This window comes from Corvus hawaiiensis, chromosome 15 (assembly GCF_020740725.1).
Source record: "Corvus hawaiiensis isolate bCorHaw1 chromosome 15, bCorHaw1.pri.cur, whole genome shotgun sequence".
Taxonomy (NCBI): Eukaryota; Metazoa; Chordata; class Aves; order Passeriformes; family Corvidae; genus Corvus; species Corvus hawaiiensis.
Genome location: NC_063227.1, coordinates 20,380,655 through 20,404,416, shown reverse-complemented (window position 1 = coordinate 20,404,416; position 23,762 = coordinate 20,380,655). Strand labels below are relative to the sequence as shown.

At 41.6% G+C, this 23,762-nt stretch overlaps 1 protein-coding gene and 1 long non-coding RNA gene across 3 annotated transcripts in view; both read left to right on the top strand.

The window, feature by feature from the left end:
* LOC125333549 overlaps window positions 1-23,762 on the top strand; it is a 135,278-nt gene that overhangs the window by 88,791 nt on the left and 22,725 nt on the right. The window contains exon 12 of one of the 2 annotated variants that reach the window (XR_007206910.1): window positions 1-3,670. This exon is cut by the window's left edge and continues 1,324 nt beyond it. The exons of the other annotated variant lie outside the window; for it this stretch is intronic. This is a non-coding gene — a long non-coding RNA (uncharacterized LOC125333549). Of the gene's footprint in view, window positions 3,671-23,762 lie in introns of those variants that run through there. 2 annotated transcript variants of the gene reach the window in all.
* Window positions 7,971-23,565, top strand: LOC125333547. The gene is made up of 2 exons (XM_048319489.1): window positions 7,971-11,406; window positions 21,172-23,565. The coding sequence occupies exon 1, from the start codon at window positions 8,143-8,145 to the stop codon at window positions 9,274-9,276; it is 1,134 nt and encodes a 377-aa protein (XP_048175446.1). The 5' UTR covers window positions 7,971-8,142; the 3' UTR covers window positions 9,277-11,406; window positions 21,172-23,565.

Sequence of the window (23,762 nt, the reverse complement as noted above, 5' to 3'; positions counted from 1 at the left end):
GGGAGAAGGTTCTTCCTGAATGTGAGGTAAGCAAGCATGGAATCTAGGGTGATTTTTGCTCCTGTTAGAGTTTAAGGGTATTTTGTACCAGTGAGTTAAGTGGATCAGGATTTATTTCAGGATTCTAGTGTCTATTCCATGGGCTGTTCATCCTGTGCTGGCTGTGGCAGTGTTATCTTACACAGCTGAGTTCTGATGGATCCTATCTAAACCACTGGTTTGCTGGGGTTTTACAGGACAAGAGTATTAGATCTAAATCCTAGATCTTGTAGATTGAGGTCATTTATTAAGAAGCGTAGTTATGGGCTTTTTATTAACAGTATCTCAATTTAAATAATAGAAAACCAAAAAATGTAGTTTATGTGGTAGTTGTTCTTTCATTAGAATTCGAGGTCCAGTGGTGTCTGAAGCTGCCTAGTGTTTGTACAGGTTCCCAGAAACCTGGGACCACAGTTCAAAGAAAGTTGGACATCTACTTTTATTAATAGTTTTTAAAGTCTCAAAACCAAATTATTTCTTAAATATATTCGCAAAAGAGTGTTTTCTTAAACCACTTTTTGGTAAAGACAGAATAAGCGTGTTGGAGGCCTATGGGTTGGTCTGGTTGTCCTTTCGTAGTCCCACAGCCACACGAGGATGGTGAGCTCTTTGTCCCCAGCAGTGCTCAAACAAAGGCGAGTTCATGTCTTGCCAGGGGCTGTGGCTCCCCTTCTCCCTTGCCCCAGACTTTCTTTGTGCAGCCTTGTTATCTCCTTTTTTGTGGCTGGAATGGGCAAAGGAACCAAAATCAGTGTGGAATATTTCCATTCCCTTGTATCTGTTGCTGCATCTCTGGCTGCCTTCAGAGAGTAGTATAAAGCATTACTGCCAAGCTCTTTTCATTCTTAATGTTTTGGCCACCTTGTCTGCTGAACAGTTATTTTCTGTGCAGACAAAGCAGCACACCAAGTATGAAAATACAGATGAGTATAAAGTTACAATTTTATATTGCATCTTCTCAGTATTGAACACTTCCTCTCTAGTGATTTCAGAGTCCCATTAAAGTTAATGAGAGTTGAGACCTCTGAGCATCTTTGCAAGTTCAGGCCATTTCAATGCACAACAGAAAGGAAATGCAAATATTAAAATACTCCCAGCAACCTCACTAGTCTTTGGTAAAGAACTCCATTTGTCCTGGGATAAATCTGTGTATGTGCCACCCAAGTCAGCCAGACTGATGAGTCTGTGTATGAAAAGTATAAATTAATCCTGGTCTAAGCTCACATGGAGCAGTTTACAAGGCATCAGCAGTAATTTGTTCTTTATGTGATCAATTAAAATGAATATGTGGCTCTTACCTTTTATATTTCTCAACACTATAAATATTGCAGTGTAAGCACCAAGTGGTACATTACTGAAAACCCTGGGTTTAAAGAGAGAGCTCCTTATTGGGTTTTTTTTGCCATGGTTCTATGATTTTTTTTCCCCAGACTCTACAGAACTGTGACCTTTTTATTGTAAAAAGAAAAGAAGTACAAATACCACCTGAAACGTCAAAAAGAATACTTATGTCTGAGTAAATTGAAGAGTTTGTTTATGTTATTAAAATATTTTTCATTCATTGGTGTTTCTTATTGATGTCTATTAATTATCCTGAAAACATCCCCTTACTAGGGGCTAATTATCTATGTGTACAGTGTGGTCTACATTGGAGCAGGAAGGATTCTGAAGCCACACTTCAGCCATTAAAGGGGAAAAAGTGCATCTCAGGACTAATGTTAACACAGGCAGAGATTTGCATCATTTCCTCTAAACTGAAAAGTCATTTTTTCAAGAAAACTTACCGGGAAAATTACTTTAAAAACCCCCAACAAAACAGCAAAAGATATGTTAAAATAACAGTACAATGGGAGTCTCAGTGCAGCCTTAATTGTAGTTTGTTATGAGTATCAGTTAGTCTTACACCATTCAAAATATTACAAGCTTAAATTAACATTTTATTGTTATTATCACTTTAAATATATTAATACAGGAAGCACTTTTAAACGTTAATACATAGTATTCATATATTATGTTTTAATTTGCGTTATTCATTATGAGAGCATATCGAGTAACCCAAAGCATTTCCTAAGCATTTTCCTAATGTCAGCACTAGAAAACTTGTGGCAATCTTATTTATCCAAGGATCTTTGTGTTTCTTCTGGAAAAAAAAAAAAAAAAAGAGGTTTGAGCAAGACATTTAAACTAATGAATCAAAATCAGATATGTGCTCATTATTGGCTGATTATTACTCCATCTGCTCGGCGCTAACGTGAAAATCAATTACGGAGTCTCCTCCCGCTGGCAGCGTGCGCTGGGCTGGGGCACAGAGCCCCACACCCGCCCCGTGCCCCTGCCAGGCCTCTGCATCAGGGTAATGGTGGCACAGTGGGGACAGGAAACCGAGCTAATGAACTCGTGTAATCAGCTAAAATCACTGCACAATGGCAAACATGCAGTTAACAGAGGTCACTGTTTTGTTGTGTCACACCACTAATCTAGAAAACATATCCGAGGGGGTTTCTTCCCTTTGCACATCCCTCATGTTTGCATAAAAAGAAAAAAAAAAAAGCTGTGTCTTTAATTCCAAACACAATGTACCAACATTTGGTTTAACATCAGAAGTGCTTAAAAAATACCATACAAGTGCTATCTGGGGAGATTTCTTTCTCTGGTATGAATCATGTCTTTAATTTAGTCAGTTACTTTCTATTTATGTCAAGTCTATTAATATCACAACACCTGCAGTTGTCTTGATCCAGAAGAAAATGGACTTCTGCAAACAAAATCAAAATCTTTACATTGTAGTTTTCTTCAAAAAGTAATGATAATGAACTCTGTTTGTTTTAAATATTGGTACATTTTTAAACTAGCACATACAATAATGCCCCTGGGTATTTTCTTAACCCTACAGAGAAATGCTTTGTATTTTTATAAATACAGTAGCTGTAGTTCTCTCTCAGGCACACAGTCATGTTGGAAATAAACTGCTGAAATACATAGTGAGGGATTATGGAAATATTTGGTTTATAATTTAGATCTCACAAAACTATGAAAATTAATTATGTGTTTGTTTTATGGACAGAAAAAATAACATTTAAGACAATTACATGATTCACAAGAAATCAAGCTTTTACAGATTTTTTTTTTTTGAGTCAGTTGTGAAGCTCTACTCTTCTATAATCTTGGTTAAGAAAGGGAAATGCATCAGGATCGAATCACAAGTAGGAAATTATCCTTTCAGGACTGACAGGCTGTACAGGAGCCCCTGATGATCTGAGTGCCATCCTCGGGTGGTGGGGAATAGGATCCTGAGGACCACTCAGAAAACCCCTATTTAAGACCTTTGCAAGCCTGCAGTTATTCTGTGCAGGCTCAGCAGTAAGAAAGTAAGTCCAAAACAGAAAGCAGTGTAATCTTTATTTCTCCTAAAATCAGTGGAAAGCATCCCTTATTTTCAGTTTTAGAGGACTGGAGGGAAAAAAACCCCACAAGAACAACAACAACAACAAACTACCCAACTCCTGAAGCCAGACTGTGAATTAGCATCTCATTTTCTAGTGGGCACCACTGGGTACATTTAACTTCGTTAGTACTGTTTGTGCTTGTGTTACCCTAAAACTTAATAAAATCTGGAAGATGTGTGAAAGCAGATCAGTGCTGCTTCCATTTCAAATTGGTTTGACTTTGTTTTTCCTTCTGTACCATGAGTGTCACACTCCTGAACAGAACTGCAAATCTCCAGCTGTGGGAGGAGTAACAGAGTCTTACCTCTGCTCCTCTTGAAAGAAGTGGATGCACCCACAGAGATGGCTTTTTATAGAAGGATCCTGGATATACAATCCTCAGGACCCTTTCCTGATTTTTTTAAAATTAATTTATTCCTTCCACTTTATGGATTAAGTTCATTTCAAATAAATAAAAACAGCATCCAACTTTTAGATCTCAGTATTCTGTATTCTCCATAAAAATACATGGAAATGTAGCTTGGTGTGGAATTCAAAGGTCAGGCCTTCCCAGTTTCTTCTCCCTTGCACAGGTTCAAAATGTTTTTCTTCCTCACCTTTGGCTGTAAAGGAGAAGTGCATGATTCTGTTCAGTGGATTTCTCCTCATTTGGACAAGTCCAGCTGCATCCAGGTATTGATCCTGAGCATTACAGCACAATGAGCTGCTATTATCACAACTCTTATTTACTGTAGATAAAACAAAAAGGTAAATGGGAAAAGAAAGGAGGGTCAGGTGCCAATTTTATTGTATCAAGTTTAAATATCCTTTGATTAACACATTTCTTTTTTAATTTCGAACATATAATCAGAAAATGGATTTAATAGCAAAGAAAAACTGTTTTACGAAGAGATTTTATTCTGTTATGTTTGAGGCCCTCGTATTTCAAGATTGAAAATGGAGAATACAGAACATTATAAAAATGATATAAATTTACTTATATTTGTTCAATAAACAAACAATACAAAGAGGCAAGAGATAAAAGACTAAGCTTTTAATATCTCATAAGGTGTTGTTTATTCTGTATTGAATACTATCAGAAATAGTCACCTGTAAATATTGGTGACATTGGTAGAAGAATGTCTTGATAAACTTTTCAAGTGTTCGTAGGAGATATTTTGGGTCTAAGGCCTGTCCATAAGAAAACAAATTATGCTGGGTAATCGCTCACCTGATCACATGTTTAGGATTTAAGCTTTGTCCAGTAGATGGCAAAAATGAGCAGAAATGATTTCTTTAAAGTCCTTTTGGTCTGGGGAGGAGAGGAGGAAGGCGGGGGGGGCTCTCTTTATCTTGTATTTTCGCACCAGGATGGAGTTATCAGGCTCCTGGTTCAGAGGTGCATCGCAGGAACGCCGAGGCTGCTCCGGGTTGCCAAATGGGGCTGGCTTGTAGCAGGCTTGCTTATACTAATTGAGTTTATCCAGCAAATCAGGCTCCTTGGAAAAAGGCCAAAGGCTTTTCATAATTGTATTGACAAGAAAATGAATATGATAAATGGTGTTCATTCAGCTGAGACAAGATTTATAGTTTTCCTCTGGCAAGGGCTGAAGAGAAAATATTTATAATAATAGTAAAATTTGTTTTAAAGTTGTATTAGGTGATGTCTCAAAAGACTTCATTAAAATATTTCCAAATATTTTAAGCAGCTTCAGGTGTTAAGTGTAGCATCTTCCCAAAGTATCCAGTAATGAACGATTAAAAAAAAAAAATCACACAAACAAACAAACCGAAACAAGAAAACCAAACCCCTGGATATGAAAGTCATTTATTCTTCCTGAAATATTGATATGTCAAGCTGTCAATGACGATTGCAGTACCACAGCTTGGGAAAGTTTATTTGTCTTTTGTATTTGGAACATGTGGGCTCTGTAGTTTGTAGGTCAGTCCTGAACGAGCAGGTGTGGCCTGGAGAGCCCTGAATACCCACAGGTGGACAGGCAAAACCTGGCTTTCCCTAACAGTGGTGACTCTCCTTATGTATTTTATTCTACTCCCAGGCTGCCTGGATAAGATGTTGAGTGTTTAATCTGTTTTTTCCATACTAACACCAGAATGCAGTCTAAGGTCCTTGGTCTGGAGTCAGATACATCCATGGAGGTTCAATCGTGAATTCATCTTTTTGATCTTTTCATTCAGTGTTTCTTACAGTTAGGTGGGAACTCATAGCAGTCCTTTCCTGTGTTCCTCCCAGCTGATTCTTGGGTTTCAGGATTTCTGTTCTCTGTAAAAGAAAGAGGTTGCATAAGAACGCATAAGAAAATGGGTTGAAAGAATTAAATCATTAGGTTTACTCAGAGTTGCAGTCAACTCACTCACACCTGATGTCTGTGGTGAGTGTATGAAGCTGCCTATACAAAATACCTGAGTGTAGACACAGACCCTGAGCTCATAGAAAAGTGATCTGCCAGGGAGGGTGTTCATCTCATGGTCACTTAAAGGTTCCAGTTGAGCTGGATACTGGGCTGGCTGATCCTATGCTGCTCCAGATGTGGAAGGACAAGCAGTACAATCTTATCACTAACAAGGTTACATATTTATCCAAATTCATATCGTATTTCTTAACAAAATAAAACCATGGGCAGCAATAAGATGGCTTCTTCATTATTATTCTGATTTTGAAGAACTAAATTCCTGAGTTTTGTGTTTTAACTATTCAGGACCAGGCACAAGCTTGAAAGAGCCAAACCACTGTAGAGATTGAAGTTTCTCAATCACAGGAAGAGAATGCGTTTCTCATGGAACAGTAATCTGTTTGTAATAGCAGCTACTGCCCACTTGCAACTCAAACCTCAGTATCACTTTTTGCAGCTTGAATTCCTTTGAGCTTGAACGACTGCTCAGGTTAAGTTCATGCCTTAGCCAGATTCCTTGAAGCTTGTGGTTAGAAACACTTAAAAATAATATTCTGCTTAAAACCAATTTATTCCACCTTATTGGATTTATAAAAGAAGCAATAAATTGCCAAAGCCTTTCTGTTGACTCTGGCTTTTATAAAATTTGACTGTAGTTTCCAGTCTTCCCTGGTCAATGAATATGGACTCAATGCTTCAAGTTTCTGAATTAAGATAGCGAATCATACTGGATGTATTAGCAGCCTCTGCTGCTGGCTTACATTTTGCTTGGAGGGTTTGGCTGTCAAGTTACTCTCCTTGCCATGAGATCTGAAAAGGTAATTGCTTTCTATCCCATGAAATTCCACAGTGAGGCTGTGCAGCGTTGCACCCTCTCCCTGCAGTGCTCACGGGGGTGCTCGGAAGGCTGAGGAATGGGGATGACTTAGGAGGGTTACAGCTCAGTTCTGTACCTTACGTGGCATCTACTGCCTTTGGAGAATATTGACCATCCTCTCTTGAGAGTGAGCTGGATTGGAAGTCTACCTCAGCAAAAATGTAGCTGCCATTAGTGAGCTTTTAGAGGTATAAGATGGCATGGGTCATCTGTGCCCTTTGAGAGTATTTCAGGTAAGTGAGATATGAATTTAAATCCCAGTTTGTTACTGGACAGCTCTCCATGGTGTGTTTAACTCGTTTGTTTGATTCAGAATGTGAAGAACTCCATAAAGGAGTGAGAAGCAAAGCCTAAAAGTACATTTCTCATGTCAGCCTCTTCCCCTCTATAGTTCAGCTGCAGAGCCTGGGGCAGGTGGCAGCAGGATGCAGCAGTGTGGAGCTGCCTCAGGCAGCAGCAGCCTGTCCATCTGTCCGTCTGTCTGTCTGTCCGTCTGTCCACATGGTGCTGCTGTTGGTTGGCAGGGCTGTGGCTGGGCTTCAGCTCCACCCCGGAATGGGGTCAAACCACGACACAGCTGGGGCTGCATGGCCTGGAAGTGTGAAACCCTTCCTGTGGGTCAGACCTGGATTTCACAATCCCACTCAGGGTCTGTGTTCCCATTCAGGGTCTGTGTTCCCATTCAGGGTCTGTGTTCCTGTACATGGTCTGTGTTCCCACTCAGGGTCTGTGTTCCTGTACATGGTCTGTGTTCCTGTACATGGTCTGTGTTCCCGTACAGGGTCTGTGTTCCCATTCAGGGTCTGTGTTCCCGTACAGGGTCTGTGTTCCCGTACAGGGTCTGTGTTCCTGTACAGGGTCTGTGTTCCCGTACAGGGTCTGTGTTCCCGTACAGGGTCTGTGTTCCTGTACAGGGTCTGTGTTCCCATTCAGGGTCTGTGTTCCTGTACATGGTCTGTGTTCCTGTACAGGGTCTGTGTTCCTCTACAGGGTCTGTGTTCCCGTACAGGGTCTGTGTTCCTGTACAGGGTCTGTGTTCCCGTACAGGGTCTGTATTCCCACTCAGGGTCTGTGTTCCTGTACAGGGTCTGTGTTCCCGTACAGGGTCTGTGTTCCTGTACAGGGTCTGTGTTCCCGTACAGGGTCTGTGTTCCCATTCAGGGTCTGTGTTCTCGTACAGGGTCTGTGTTCCCATTCAGGGTCTGTGTTCCTGTACAGGGTCTGTGTTCCCGTACAGGGTCTGTGTTCCTGTACAGGGTCTGTGTTCCCGTACAGGGTCTGTGTTCCCATTCAGGGTCTGTGTTCCCGTACAGGGTCTGTGTTCCCATTCAGGGTCTGTGTTCCTGTACATGGTCTGTGTTCCCATACAGGGTCTGTGTTCCTGTACATGGTCTGTGTTCCCACTCAGGGTCTGTGTTCCCATTCAGGGTCTGTGTTCCTGTACAGGGTCTGTGTTCCCACACAGGGTCTGTGTTCCCACACAGGGTCTGTGTTCCTGTACAGGGTCTGTGTTCCCATTCAGGGTCTGTGTTCCCACTCAGGGTCTGTGTTCCCGTACAGGGTCTGTGTTCCCGTACAGGGTCTGTGTTCCCGTACAGGGTCTGTGTTTCCACAAAGGGTCTGTGTTCCCGTACAGGGTCTGTGTTCCCATTCAGGGTCTGTGTTCCCGTACAGGGTCTGTGTTCCCATTCAGGGTCTGTGTTCCCACTCAGGGTCTGTGTTCCTGTACAGGGTCTGTGTTCCTGTACATGGTCTGTGTTCCCGTACAGGGTCTGTGTTCCTGTACAGGGTCTGTGTTCCCGTACAGGGTCTGTGTTCCCACTCAGGGTCTGTGTTCCTGTACAGGGTCTGTGTTCCCACTCAGGGTCTGTGTTCCCACTCAGGGTCTGTGTTCCTGTACAGGGTCTGTGTTCCCATTCAGGGTCTGTGTTCCTGTACAGGGTCTGTGTTCCCACTCAGGGTCTGTGTTCCTGTACAGGGTCTGTGTTCCCGTACAGGGTCTGTGTTCCTGTACAGGGTTTGTGTTCCCACACAGGGTCTGTGTTCCTGTACAGGGTCTGTGTTCCCGTACAGGGTCTGTGTTCCCACACAGGGTCTGTGTTCCCATACAGGGTCTGTGTTCCCACACAGGGTCTGTGTTCCTGTACATGGTCTGTGTTCCCATACAGGGTCTGTGTTCCTGTACAGGGTCTGTGTTCCCGTACAGGGTCTGTGTTCCCACTCAGGGTCTGTGTTCCTGTACAGGGTCTGTGTTCCTGTACAGGGTCTGTGTTCCCACTCAGGGTCTGTGTTCCCGTACAGGGTTTGTGTTCCCACACAGGGTCTGTGTTCCCACTCAGGGTCTGTGTTCCCATTCAGGGTCTGTGTTCCTGTACAGGGTCTGTGTTCCCGTACAGGGTCTATGTGCCCATACAGGGTTTGTGCTCCTCTACAGGGTCTGTGTTCCCACACTGATCTGTGTTCCCATTCAGGGTCTCTGTTCCACTTTGTGAGGTTCACAGGAGCTGCCTTTATTGGTTGAATAGGCAATAGCCTTTTCCTAAGAACAGTCACCATTTCTCCTCTTTAAACAAAACGGAATTATATGACAAGATATAAGCTTAAAAATTTAAGATGTTTATTATTAAACAAAACCACTTACTAGATTAGCTAGATCATGTTTTAATAGCAAATTGTATAGCTAAAATCTCTTGGTTCCAAATAAAAAACTGGTTTAATTCTTTGCCAGTCAAGTTGTGCTGCCTCATTTCCGTTTACCATGAAGGTACCATGCTGGGCATCTTCATGAACAAAATAATTGGAATTTTCAACAAGGAGGTATCATTTCTCATTTTGCCTTCTAAATCAGGCTTACATGGAAAAAACACTGAAATATTTGATATTTGAAAAAACAGAATAGTTTAATCTGGCAAGAGGAAATTAGGGCCTAAAAGCTGAGACCTGGCTCCCAGTCAAAAACCAGTGTGTAGGATGTGTACTTGGTCCCTGAGTGACTGGCCAAGCCATAAGGCAGAATTCCCTGTATGGTTTGTGTTGACTTGCCTGCAGTGACTCCTCCTTTGGTTCATGTTGGCTAATTATGCCTTCTATCCTGATGGTAGTAGTGGAAGTTTAACCTGTTTTTATTTGCTTGTGCACTCTAATAGTGCTGCAGTTTGTTTTGTGGAGGAGATTATTAAAACAGAAACACAGAACTCAGAAAGTGGTGAAAAAAACCAAGAGGAACTGGAACAATCAGTCTTAAGCAGGAGCCAGCTCTTCAAGCCACCTTCCCTATTCATGGATTCTTCAACCCGTTGCTATTCAGAGGCCTTGTTCCCTTTAGCAGGCATCACCCGCGATGGTGTTTGCATGAGCTGTGTGCTGCATTAGCCTTTACAGATGGGCATGCACTGTACAATGTTCTGTGACATGGTTAAAATATGTCTGAGAGTATCAGACTGTGCACTATGCCACTCTGGGAGGGAGACGACGTGCTGGTCTGGCCATTTGCCTCTGCCAGCCATTATCATTTTGTGTGTGTGGAATATACAAATATTCTTTACCGGGGACATTTTATTCATTCATAACCACACGGATTTACTCTGGAGTTTGCAGCAAAGGGCCCTGCAAATAAGGACTCAGTCACTAAAAAATGGGACTTGCAGCAGAGAAAGATCCTTCCTGGTGTCTAGGATGGGGAAGACACTGGGGTGCACGGCCGATCAGAGGTGGGTGAGAGCAGACAGGTCACAGAGTGACGAAGGGACCTGCAGGGATCACTGAGTCCCACTCTTCAGCGAGTGGCCCTACAGGGACTGATCCCATGCCTGTGACACACCCAGCCCGGGGCTGCTCTGCTTCACATCCCTCAGGGGTCACTCCCTTCTCCTTCAGTCCCAAGAAAAGCCAAGGGTAGGTGTCCCTAAAGTTCTTTAGGAGCCTAAGATCTATATTTGAAGTTCACTTTTAGTCCTGAACCAAGAGTTAGGCTTCCTTATCATAAAGACAGATTGGAATGAGGCAGCAGGGCCTTTGGCAAGGACTCTTATGAATTTCCAGATAGGGAACAAAGTGCTTGGTAGTACCTGTGATTCAGTAAGACAACCTGGTGCAGTCTCCTCCAGGTCTGAGTGTTCCTAAAAGCATCTGTTATAATTTACACCTGGAGAACTGCCATGGGATTGCCACAGATGTTAGGTAGCAAAAGGAACAGCTGGAATTGGTTTCTTTTAAAACACTATACAGATGAAGGAACTGATAAAAGTTAGCCTGACCGCTTGGGTGATGGATTTTCTGAACTGTGTTCAGGCTCAAAGCATTCCCCAGTCATGGAAAGCTGTGTATGTATTGTCTGTCACCTTTCCTGGTTAAAAGTTTTCTGTCTCTTGTCACAGGCTTGTTACTCTGGCAACACATGAGATAACTAGAGTTCATATCCCTGAATATATATACATACATCCATAGAGTTAGTTTATCATTTAATTGTACTCTGTAATCAGCAAATGTGTGTTTGTTTGTTTGTTTTAAGAGTGAATCCATTGCAGTTTTCTGCTCTCATGAAGATCTGAATATTTTTGTGTTATTTTTTAGATCACAGCATTTAAGTGTTGATGTATCATCAAACAGAATTCTTCTCTTCAGAGAAGCCAGTAAAATGATCTGTACATTGGTAGGTATTCATTAATCATTCCTCTGCAGTGTAATTCTTTGCCTGGCTCGTGATACAAAAATCCTGTTAGTTGATGTTGCTGAGCAGTGATGGATTTGGGGAATGCTAGCAGGACTGGGAGGTGCTGCAGCCAGAGCCAGCCCTTGGCAGTGCAGGGCTCAGGCCTCGGCAGCTCTCGTTCCCTGGCTCGGGGTTCATTCAGGTGCCAGAGCTGCTCGTGCCACCTTTGCCTCGAGGGCTGTTTGGCACCTACAGATGTGAGCGGCAGAGACAGAGACACCCGGGAGGTGTTTAATCCAGGCTGCTGATTGACAGCTGTGGGCTGATCTTATGTATTCAAATTATATTGCAGCACTTCCGAAACATAATGGGACCATAACAGCTTTACCCTGGAGCACTGTTAAAAGTCTTTATAATAAGTTGCTCCATTTTACTACTCCCACTCATGCATGCAACTGCAACAGGTCTCTGACACCAGCAGTTTATGTTACACTCCAACTAACATTGCAGCTGACGATTTTGCTTCCTCAATATCTTGAAAGGAACATTACCAAGCTTTTGTAGAGGAACCTCATTTGTAGTTAGTGTAAACTGGAAGAGCCGTAAATGGCTTGTTTCATTTAAAGAAAGAAAATTGGTGCATCCAAGTTGCTTTTACTGCATTCAGACTGATTTTTGGGTCTGGAAATTGTGTGTTACATGGCTGCCTTTATAAAAACTTCAAATGTGATGTTGCATTTGATCTATAGGACATGGAAACAGTACCTGTGGAATGCCTAAAGCATTTATTTGTAACAAAAAAAATTACACACAAGTAATTTTCAGTCTTTTCAAAATAATGTTTTTGTTTCTTTTGCAAATATACTGTGTTGTGACCAAAATTTTTCAGCTGTGTTCATCAGTAAATTTGTTAGAATGATTAAGCAAAATAAAAATAAAATTTGAAAATGTGTGAAAGATAAAAGGCAAATCTTTACATGATCTAAAACAAAAAATCAAATGTAGTCATGAGGATGATTCAGCCCTATTTGTCTGATGGTACCTGATCCCACTGCAATCATATTTCCTTTTTTTTATTTTAATTTATTTCTATCAGCTTTCACCATCCTTTCTGCACTTAGGAAAAACATAACCATATTATTGGGCATCCATTCAGTTCAGTTGTTGGCATCAAGTTTCTAAACCTTGCTGACTAAACCACATGAGTTGTTTTCAACCTGCTTCATTCCTAATTCATGCCTAAAAAAACCCCCAAAAACCTTTGTAAAGAAACCTTCTTCTTTCAGTTGCAGCTTTTATGGTGTGTACACAGTTCATAAGATTCTCAGCCCTAAGGTATTGGCAGCTCTTGCACATAAGGACCAGACAACATTGTCTGACTCATGCTGGGATTTAATTGTGCAACGTAAAAGGGAATCTCAGCCCAGTGCAGATCTAGGAGTAAAAACTGAGCAGCAGAGCCATGGGGCCTGGGGAAGCCGTGCCCAGAGTCTTCTCACCCTCTTTGTTAAATTATGTGAGAGATCCTTAGGACTGTGTGGCATCTCCTCAGAGGTGAGTGCCACAGGAAAGGGGAAGTGAGCAGAGAATCACAGAGTGGGTTGGGTTGCAAGGGACCTGCTAAAGGTCACCGAGTACATTCCCTGCACTGAGCAGGGGCATCTTCAACCCCATCGTGGCCATAAGAGCTTTCTCCCGTGCTTCTCTTCCATGTGTTTCATAACTGCTTTCCTAGGGAAGGAGGACATTTTACTCAGAACAGGTTTAACAGGAGAACTGTACCTAATGTCCTCCAGAAGAAACATTTAAAATCACCCATCAGTGAAAAGCAGAGGAAAAATGGAGATGTGGGAGAGAGCCTCCACCCAGTATCTCAGGGGGGTTATTTTGCTTTAAAACATGTGCATGTCAACATCAGGGTCCCACCAGTGATCCTGCCAGTACTTAGGTGTGACATTCACAGGAACTGCTCAGGTTTTCTGTCAGGTGAGTGACTGACAGGATTTATTCTGGGCAGAGCCCACTCACGAGCCCTGCCCAGGTGGGAGCAGGGATTTCACAGGATGCAGCTGGCACAGCTGGACTGCATGGCCTGGCCATCACCCTGCTGGGCTCTGGCACTGGAATCAACGCCCACTCAGCCCCATTTCACACTGCTCTGGGAAGGTTTCACTGCCCACTGCAAGTATTTCAAGATCAGTATTGAATAATGGCTGTTTAAAGCATTGGCATTTTTAGCTTTTATCACCAAGTAGCAGTTTCTGAGATTTCTGTTCCCATGTACAGAAAGATGTAACTTCTGGAAATGTGCTATAGGGATTCATTAATTATGTATGATCTTTTGAACATGCAAATTCCTATAAAAGTACTGATATAAATGAATTTTGCATTATTTTCAAATGTCTTCCTGAAAATCTTAATAATTATATTTTTAAGGAAAACTATAATCCATAATACTCTATGGTCTTTTAAAGTCTATTTGTCTTCCAAGCCTGTGTAATCTTGGCAGACATATGGGGAAAAATAAACAAGTAAACCAAGTGATGATAATAAAATTCATTTTGTGTTCTTGAACAATGTTTCCAGACCCTGAATTTTCTGGTTCTGAAAAATTGTGTGATTCAGATAAAAGAATGAATCCATACAGGCCTTCCAATCCTTGGACTCAGTTTTTAAGTTTTCTTCTGTACCATTCTTCCAAGTAACTTAAAATCACAAAAATAGTTAAGATTCTCTCACTCAGCATGATTTTATGACTGAAGTATTAGGAAAAAATAGAAGATGCACAGCAAATGTCAGGAGATGACAACAGACTGTATGTGCTCATTTATCTTACCAAGTCAGCCAGACCTCTTGTATGTGCCTGCAGCTTATGGTGAGCTCCTCAGAGCTGATCAGAGACGCATTTTAACTCAGGATAGATTTGACTGAAATTTATATGATAATAATTTCCTTTTTAACCTGAGAGAAACACAAAGTGATGGCATGAGGCAGAGGGGGAAAACAGAAGCGAGCGTCTCCTTCTTTCATCACGCTGTCCTTGTGGGAAGGCGCTTCCTCTCGGTCTCTGTCTCGTTTAACCCACTGGCTGAGTGGATTGCCACAAACTCTGCCCAGGCTCCTCTCATCCCTAAGAAGTTCTTCTTTCCACCACCTGGATCCCTGGCTGTGTTTGCTCCTCCTGGCAAACTCCTGTCTGAACACCAGGCTTCCAGCTCTGTTGCCTCTCCCCTCTCCTCCCTGCCATGCCCCTGACACTCAGAGTTTCTGGCCCATGGCTCTGTAGGGGAAGACTTGGTCCCTCTCTACAGACAGTGCAGCTTAGCCTGGCTGTTCCTTTTTCTGAGAAGAACGTAACATAAAGCAATAAATGAAAATATGGCTTCATTGTTTTGGGCTTCCATTGGTAAGTGAATTTAAATTTGTTTTAGAACAGGATTTTTCCTCCTCTTTCATATGTAATGATATACAGAAAATGCATGTAAAGATATTCTTTTCAGAAATTTCATTTGCACCAAATTAAACACAAAAATTTCTGTTTAAGTCTTAGATCAACTGGGAGTTTTCTTGCTATGCAAACCTGTAGGTATGTAAAAATGTGATCTGAGGTATGCCTCTGTCCAACACTCAACACTTTGACAAGGAATTAGTGACTGAAGTGAGGTGCATCAGGCGATTCTTCTCACCCACGGTGGTGATTGCTGACATCATGTGCATTCTTCCTGAGTCCGGGGTACGCCAATCAAGGCAGTTTTGGATAACACACAGATACTTCACACATATGGCCTTGTTCAGGTGATACAAATCAGCTAAAATTTATATGTGGCTTTGTTCTGTGTGTGTCCTGTACTGTCGTGTGCAGGAAATAACTGTGGAAATGACTCTGAAACAAACATTGGTCATCCAGTTTGTTACTTTCTTTCCATCTTCAGTTTTACCCACGTTTGTGATGTCTATTTGTGTCCGAATGTTACCTCCATTTCTTTTCTCTACGAGCTGTTAATGTCTGTGTTCGGGCTGAAAAGAGAAGAGGAAGAAAAGGGTAGAGCTGTGTTTGGGGAGGGTGAATATACACAAAAGCTTGTGAGTATGGATGCTGAAATCTTTAATACTAGACTGAAGCAGAGACTCTTTTCTCCCTAGATTGGCATATAGTGATTTCATATGTTTGAGTGCAAAGCAGAAAAAAATCCCAAATGCCTATTTTTAAGATATGCAAGTATGTTGAGTTGTCAGGGAGTAAAATTTGAAAGACGAATTTTTTTGTAGTTTTGAAGAGGAGCACTTTGGCAAGTGCTGAGTTCTGCTGCACAGATCCAGCTGTGCGGATGGGGGAGCGCTGGTGTGTCCTCTCCTTCTGCTCATTTATCACTGATACTGTGCTGCAGACAGCTCTGAGATGCCTTTGCTAATGTGATCTGCTCAGAAGATGGGAAGCCTGGCATAGGATGCACTTAGTCAGGCAATTATCCTTGTTGGGGCTCCACAGCTTCTTGGCAAGGGCTGCTGTGTCTTGTCCATTATGGCTGGAGCCGGTCTGAGGGAGCGATAGTGATTTAAAATAAACATCAGAGAGGAGAGAATTGAGTGGAGTTGGAATAGTGTAGTTCACCATTCTTCATCCCCAATATATTTCACTTTTAATTCTGTGTGTACAGGTCTCCTTACCGTGTGTTTTTGAACTCCCAACGGTGTAGGAATGATGTTTCAATGCATCTTGGGACCATCCATTTTTTGTTTTGTGGTTTCTTTACATTTTAGTAAACCTCTTCCCTTTCATTAGAAAAGGCTGACATAAAAATAATATTTTCAATATGCTGTTTTTATTTATCTATATTCTGTCATGATATACTTTGATGTAAGTTTTTAATTTTGCTTCAGCTTTCAGCTGCTGTAGCAGTTACTGCTCAGGGTCAGCGATGAGGTTAGCCACAGTAGCACAAAACAATTTCCTGTGCTCACAGCTCAGGTAGCATTTGGATGTGGATTAAATTTTACCACATTTTCCAGTAGCCAGACGCAATTATTTCTAATGAGCTTTAAATTGCTTCCAGAACATGTATTTCAAAACTTAGTGTGGTAATCCATTCAGTGTCAACTTCATAAGGTAACGGGTCTTCTTCAAAATTTTGGTTAAATGGATTCTTGCAGTCTAACAGGTATTTCTCAGCAACAGCTGAGCCTGGCAGTGCAGTGCTCAGTGCTCTCAGCTGCACTGCTCTGCCCTCCTCATTCCTGGAGTGGTGGTTCCACAATATATTGTGCTTCGTTTCTAACTCATGTTTTGGAATGGCTTTCTTTTGGCAAATTTATCTTGGTGCTGGGCACACTCATTGTGCTGATTTGAGAGCTTTTATGCACATTTTGTGGATGTGGAAGCTTTAAAAAAATCACTTTTTGAAGCTCTCTCTCGTCTTTATGATTCACATTTTCCTTTTTTGTCTGGGCACTTCTTTGCACTGCCCAGCATTCCGAATGCCTGGAAAGCGTAGCTCAAGCCATCTTTATTGGCAGTGGTGAATAATAAAAATAGGAAAGGGGAAAAGGCAAAAAACATTTTTTGTCTATAAATATGATACATTTTCACAACCTTTGTTTAATCTCACCAAAGTCTTTTTATATCTTCATCTAATTCATACGTGTTAAAATATGATTCAGGCACATTATAATCATCCAAAGTGCTTATTGGTTTGAAGACTAGAACAAGCCCTGCTGAAATGAAACTCAGCCATAAGGAAATCACTTTGTGTTACAGCTTCTGCTGTAAAAGCAATTCAGGAGGAGAGCTGAAAGGAAAGCTGCATGTGCTGACATCTCCCACGTCCCGGGCAGTGAGGGAAGGGGTGGCCATGGGTGCTGAGCCTGGTGATGTTCCCTGGAGCCCGAGCAGCCCAGACTGGTGTTGGCTGGCTTGGAACTTCCCTCTGCACAGACACTTTTTTCTTTCAGCACCTTTGGTTGTACTGAGGAGTCTTTCAGTAATTAACTCATTAAATTGGCAGCCAAATTCCAGCCCCTATTTCCTCTCTAGCAGTTTCACCAAGGTCTTTAAAAATCCCTTTCTTATTCCTATCAGAATTTTGTATCAGCCCTGAGCCCCAAAGAGTTCATAATTTTTGTGAGTGACATTGCTGTCAAGTGCAGGGCAAAACACTGGATTAAAGGAAATTATTGAGAATTTTGGGAGCCAATGTATTTTAAGGTAGTGAGATGCAATTTCTCCCACAGTAAGAAGAAATTGGTGCAAATTGGATTTTTTCATTTGATTTTTAACTCAATAGTAGCACTGGGACTTCAGTGATTAGTCTGTACAGAGTTTTTGTTTTGACAGGCACTATAAATTTCAAACATGATTTTTAAATTCTACATGCCAAAGGTCACTTTTATGTTGATTTAATTTCTTTAAATGGTTTCTTTTAACAATAGGAGTTTATAAAATTGTGTTTTGGTCTTCCACTACAGGGATTATAAATGTAAGCATATCCTCAGTAGCTGAGGAGTTGTTCTTGACCTGATTCCAAGTACCTCTGTAAATTAGTTTATGTTCAGTAGTACCCATTGTGTATAAAAGTATTCCCCTGAAGCTCCTGCTAGATGTTACAAGTAGATCATTCTTTTTTTATCTGCTCAGGCATGGCACTGTACTTCATATGTTGTTCAATAAATGCTCGAGCACTGCTCTGTGCTGGAGCCCCGCCCGGGGTGGGGCGCGGGGAAGCGGCACCGCCGCTCCCTCCCCTCGGCTGCTGCCTTGGAATGGGCAGCTCCACGCTGGGCCCTTCGGGATGAATCCCTGAGCACAGGACACTTCTCCATGGGCTCCGTCCACTTGCAAACAGCAGCTTTCAATCTCACCCTAGACCCAGACTCCTCAGTGTCTCTGGGGAGGGGCGGGCCCCGTGTTCCCCTGCTGCCTTGCTGCACCCAACCCCTTCTGCTCATCAAGGGGTTTTAATTAGAGGGAGGGGTTTTCCTGAAGTAACGAAAATGATGGAACACCAGCAGTAGTGGATACCTCCTAGAATTCATGTTCCCAAACTAAGGGATTCCTGGGGCTTTTTCAGCGTCTTTCCTCATCATCCATTTTTAACATCAGCTTGCAGTTAATTTCCATATTAAGTACATAATTGCCTTCTTGACAACCACTAAGCTCTTCTGTTGCTTATTACAAGTTGAAGGACCTGTGGCTGCAGGATGTCATGCCTGGACAGCTCAGCTACAGACTCAAGGCTCTTCCTTTTTTGGACCCAGAGCTTTGCTTATTTCTAAAGCCAGGTATGTATTTGTGTTGGTGAAGTTGAGATTTTCTGCAGAGAATTTAATAGTGGAGAAGACCAGCTCAGGTTAATTTACAGCACTCTTACCTTTCTATCTTGCTTGTGCCCTGAGAATTTTACTGTTCAACAGTGGTTTCCAAAACCAGTGTCTGCCTTTCCACTTGATCTCACAGACAGAGTTTTGTATTTTATGGTTTTTTTTTCCACAGAATTTGAAATTCACTGATCTTCTCAGTAACTAGACCAGGACTTGTCAAAATGATTAATGCTAATTAAGATGATCTGTCTGGGATGTATTAAATAGTTCACTGTAGGAAGCTAAATGGAGTTTAATTTTTGTAAGTGTAATTTCTTAGTTATGTAAAGATTAAAATAAAGTATCCAGGTTCACTATAAGACTTTTTTCTTTTTCTGCTATGTTTTACTTTTCAAAGAGCTTTTGGATTCTGCTCCTGTTTAGTGTAACAGAGATTTAACACCGTTTGGAGTTAGTTTCTGTGCAGCAGAAGTCTCTGGAATGGTACCTCTTCCCCAATTACACTGTGGTTGTGACTGCAGCACTGGGATAAGAGAGGTGCTAGAGGACCATTTACAAATGTGAAAACCATTCTGGATTCTCATTCATAAATTATTTTTTTGTTTAATTAAGAAGGCTTGATTTTGATTTTGTGACCATCTTTCCTAGTGAAATATTTGCTTTTCTCTTCCCTTCCATAATTCTGATTTACCATTCCAGCTTCTTACAGACCCCAGTTACTTCTAAGCAATCCCTGATCATACTCCCAGTCTTTTTTTTTGCATCTAATTTTCATTTACAACCTGATGGATAAATTGCCTTGTACTTGCTAGAAGTGGTGACCAACATTAATGTTTTAAACAGTAACTTATGCCTTTCTGTCCTTGCATCAGATGACACCAAATGGATGGTACTTTAATGCATTAGGGGTTTGGAAATAAGGTTTTCCCCTTCATTTTTTTGATTGTATGATGTAAATTTGTCATTGCTGGTAATCAATGGCATTAAAGGAAAGAACTGAAATAAGGCAGGGAGATGATTTGCAAGTGGAAATTTGCTTGGGTGGGAAGGAGAGCTGTGCAGAGGCTGACCCAGTTTAATGTTAGGCCTCAATATGTATTAAACAATGCTCCATCTGGGCAATCTCAGGCAAGGTTTTAGGGCATTTTTTAATTGCCTACTATAAAATCCCAACTGCATTGTCATAAGTCCCTCTCCCAGCTGGCAGTGTTTGGGTTGTGAACAGGTACTGCCCAGTTTGCTCACCGCTCCTTGATCCAAGTTGTCATCAGAGCCAGGACAGTACGGAGAGCAGACAAGCCGAGCGTGTCATCTGTGGGCTGTTGTGCTGTTATTTGTGGGAATCCTTGCAAAAAACCTACAGCTCTGTATTATTTTCCTCTAGTTAAAATTGCCAAGAATGATGAGTAGTAACAAAGCCAAGACCGGCACTTGGGTTCTGTGCAGGCCAAGCTTGTCAAGGTCAGCATCAGAGGGCTCAGTTGAGTCAGGCTGCTTCATGGTGGGCAGGAGCTCCAGCTTTGCTGTGCTCATACCACTGCTTTAGCTCACTCCCGTTAATTGCTTCAGGTTTGAAAAAAACTGTCATGAAGACAAACAGACTCTGGGGTGCTGTGAAGATGAGCATTAAACTGTTACAAGTTACTCAGAAAACTTGGTAATGAGACCTTGTGAGCAGAGAAAATCTGTGCAGAGGATTGCCCTGGGATCTGCTGCACAGTGGATCCAAAAGTCACTACTGCCCGTTAATAGCAGCAACAATATTTACCAGTAGCTGTTATTTTTGCATTATAAACATAGAGTTGAGTTAAAAAGTCATTCCCATCTGTGACTGGTAAAACAGAAGCTTTTGAAAAGGACATGTTTGTTTTCTGAGGAGTATATTTAGTGTGTGTATACATCAGAAGCCTCCCAAGAGACCGTTCCGGTAATGGATCAAAACCAGGTTTTGCTGAGGCATGAGAAACTATAAAACCATGTGTTGCAACTCTGTTCAGATTAAGGAATTCATGCTGATAGACCCAGTCATGGTCTGGCTGTACCTCAATGGCAGGAATTCAGAGCTTTTAGTTTAAATTTTGCATACTAATTGCTTAGTGGCTTTTAAGCTGTAGTCATACTTACTTAACAGATCTTTTACATCTTTTACATCTTTCTTCCAAGTAGTAATTTTAAAAAAAGGTTTCATAGTGCCATCAAAATATTTTAGATTTGTAGCTGCTTAAATAAGTCTTTCTTTCTTTCTCTTTCTTTCTTTCTTTCTTTTTCTTTCTTTCTTTTTCTTTCTTTCTTTCTTTCTTTTTCTTTCTTTCTTTCTTTCTTTCTTTCTTTCTTTCTTTCTTTCTTTCTTTCTTTCTTTCTCTTTCTTTCTTTCTTTCTTTCTTTCTTTCTTTCTTTCTTTCTTTCTCTTTCTTTCTTTCTTTCTTTCTTTCTTTCTTTCTTTCTTAACAGGTAATCAGATCCTCTCTCATGGGACTTTGTCAAAAGATCAGGTTCATCTGCTGAAACTCAAGGGCATTTCCATCTGTTACTGTCTCTCCACTCAAATCTGCCTTATGTGGAAATAATGTCAGCTGTGGCGTCTTCAAGTTGAAGAGGGACGACCACTTTGACAATGTACTTCAGGCCTGTGTCAAAATGCTGCTCTCAGTATCCCACAGTGACCTGCTAGTAAGCAATTACTCATCTTGGGAGTCTTTATGTGAAATTTGAAATAACACCACCACAGGCTTTCTGTTGGTATAATGAGAGGGATCCAGAACAGCTCAAATGCAGTTTTCAGTTCAATTACTTGAATTTATGTATATAGTGACATCTGAAATACAGGTATGACTGAAGTGCCACGTGAAACAGGAGCTTTTAGAGAATGCTCACTAGGCTTGTAAAAGAAAGAAATGCAGGTTTTTTTCCCCTTTCTATACTTGCAAACCCATTTTGTTGCCTGCATGCACTGTAAAGCATCCTCATATATCCAGCTACTCTGCAATTAGTTTCAATCTGCAAATTGTCACTGCACTGTGTATTCCCCATAAAATGGAAAACTTTAAAATTAAAGTGCACCATGTTCCCATTTCTCTGTGGGAAGACAACAGATCTTGCATAATATCAGCCTGAATTCGAGCTGTGACTTCTTCTTTGTGACACTTTCGTTCCGAGCTATGGTTGTCATTCAGGAGGGGACAAATCTGGGATAGTCAGAGGTGGTAACACCCAGGTTTATTTTTGCCACATAAAGAAAGTCCACAGAAGTGGAAAGTTGCTCTCAATTAAGTCAGTGTATTGTCTGTATAGTCAAACATGCCCAACGGGCACATTCCCAGCTCTCCAACGCTTAATTCCTAAACAAGAATCCTTAAGAGGAAGATGATGGTTTGATTGAGCTGATGGGCTCAAGCAGGGACCTGTGCCTGTGCACAGCCTCGTAAGGGAGCTCACTTAGGCACCAAAAAAAGTCTCTCTCTGAGGTGGTTTGGGGAAATCTGTGGTAAATCTTGGTGAGGTTTCCTGCAGAAGGCAAGATACGCCTGGAGTCCTGCACAGAACTATCCCAGTCTTCCTGGACTGAGAGCTGTGTCAGATGGCAAAGCACGGGAGTGGGTTTGGACTATCCTGAGCTTATTTTAAATAATAGCAAGTTATATCTAATGGTAAATTTGAAAAGTTGAAATCTACTGAAGACAAGATAATATTTTGTCTCTCAAAATATTCTGATTTATTAGCTAGTTTAGAATTTATCATACTGTCAGATCTGTAAGATCATTCTTCTGTCATCTGTTAATGTTGTTAATATTAGTCACTGCTAGTATCAGTATTTTCTATGAATGTGTACTCCTTTTTTTCAGTAATACCCAAAACGAAGCCACTCTTATAACCCATTTTTGGAGTGTCTGACCCAGGATCATATGAGTTTCATTACCAGTTTAGAATCTCACGTCTTAATCTATATTCTGACCTCAACATCTGAAGGACTCATTGCAGTAGATAAGAATTGCTTTCACTTGGCTAAAGAAAGAATTCAAGTATTTAGATATCTCAGATTTTCAAGGCAGCACATTCATGTGTATCTTCAAAAGAATTAATATGAGGGACAATGGAAGATGCTGAATTTTGATGTTTGGAATTTGGAAGATGCTTGGATTTTGATTATTTAAAGAATGTGATTCTTTTGGTTACTGGAGTTAGGTTCTTTTAAACCTGTAGATTTTTACAGAGAGTGATTTTAAATATTCTTTTCTTACAAGCCAGAATTGTTAAACTTATTAATGTGCCTCTCCTGCAATTGTACTGAAAAGTCATGCATTTGCTATTCAGAAGAAAAATACTAATGTGTGTACAGGTATCTGTGGGGGTTTTTTTCTGTTTGATCAGCATAGCTGTTGTGTAAATAATGCTTGTTCTGCACAGCTGTGATGTGATTTGAGGAATGTAAAGGTATCTGCCCATGGTAAAAAGAAACCAGTTACTCAGTACTTCCAGAATACACTTTGGGGGAGAATCAGAGCCACAGAAGCACACTTGGAGTGTGATACAAACACAGCATCTGATTGCAGTTCATTGAATTCACTTACACTGTTTAATTTATGCTTTTGAACCAGATGACTGTCCAATAATTTGGGGTTTGGGCCAGGGAGTGCTAGTCTAAACTAACTTGGAATATGAAGAAGGAGACAGCATTTGGGGGAAGAAAAAAAATAAACCATGCAGTTACATTCTGCTCACCGGAGAATACCCTGCAGTTTCTGACAGGGAAGCTGTTCAAATCCTTCAGTCACGTTTATTGATTAGGGGACTTACTGGGGGAAGAAATCGGAGCACACCCCCTGCGTGTGTGTAGATGCCGCTGTGTAAGAGCTGCTGCTGCTGCTGCTCGTCACTGCCCGGGGCCAGCCAGGCCCGCAGGAGGGCAGGAGGGCAGGGAGGGCAGGGAGGCAGGAGGACAGGAGGGCAGGAGGACAGGAGGGCAGGGAGGCAGGGGGGCAGGAGGACAGGAGGGCAGGAGGACAGGGAGGGCAGGGAGGCAGGAGGGCAGGGAGGCAGGAGGG

What these genes read in the sequence shown, in the direction of transcription:
- LOC125333547 (XM_048319489.1), top strand. Translation starts at nt 8,143, where the DNA reads ATGGTCTGTGTTCCCACTCAGGGTCTGTGTTCCCATTCAGGGTCTGTG.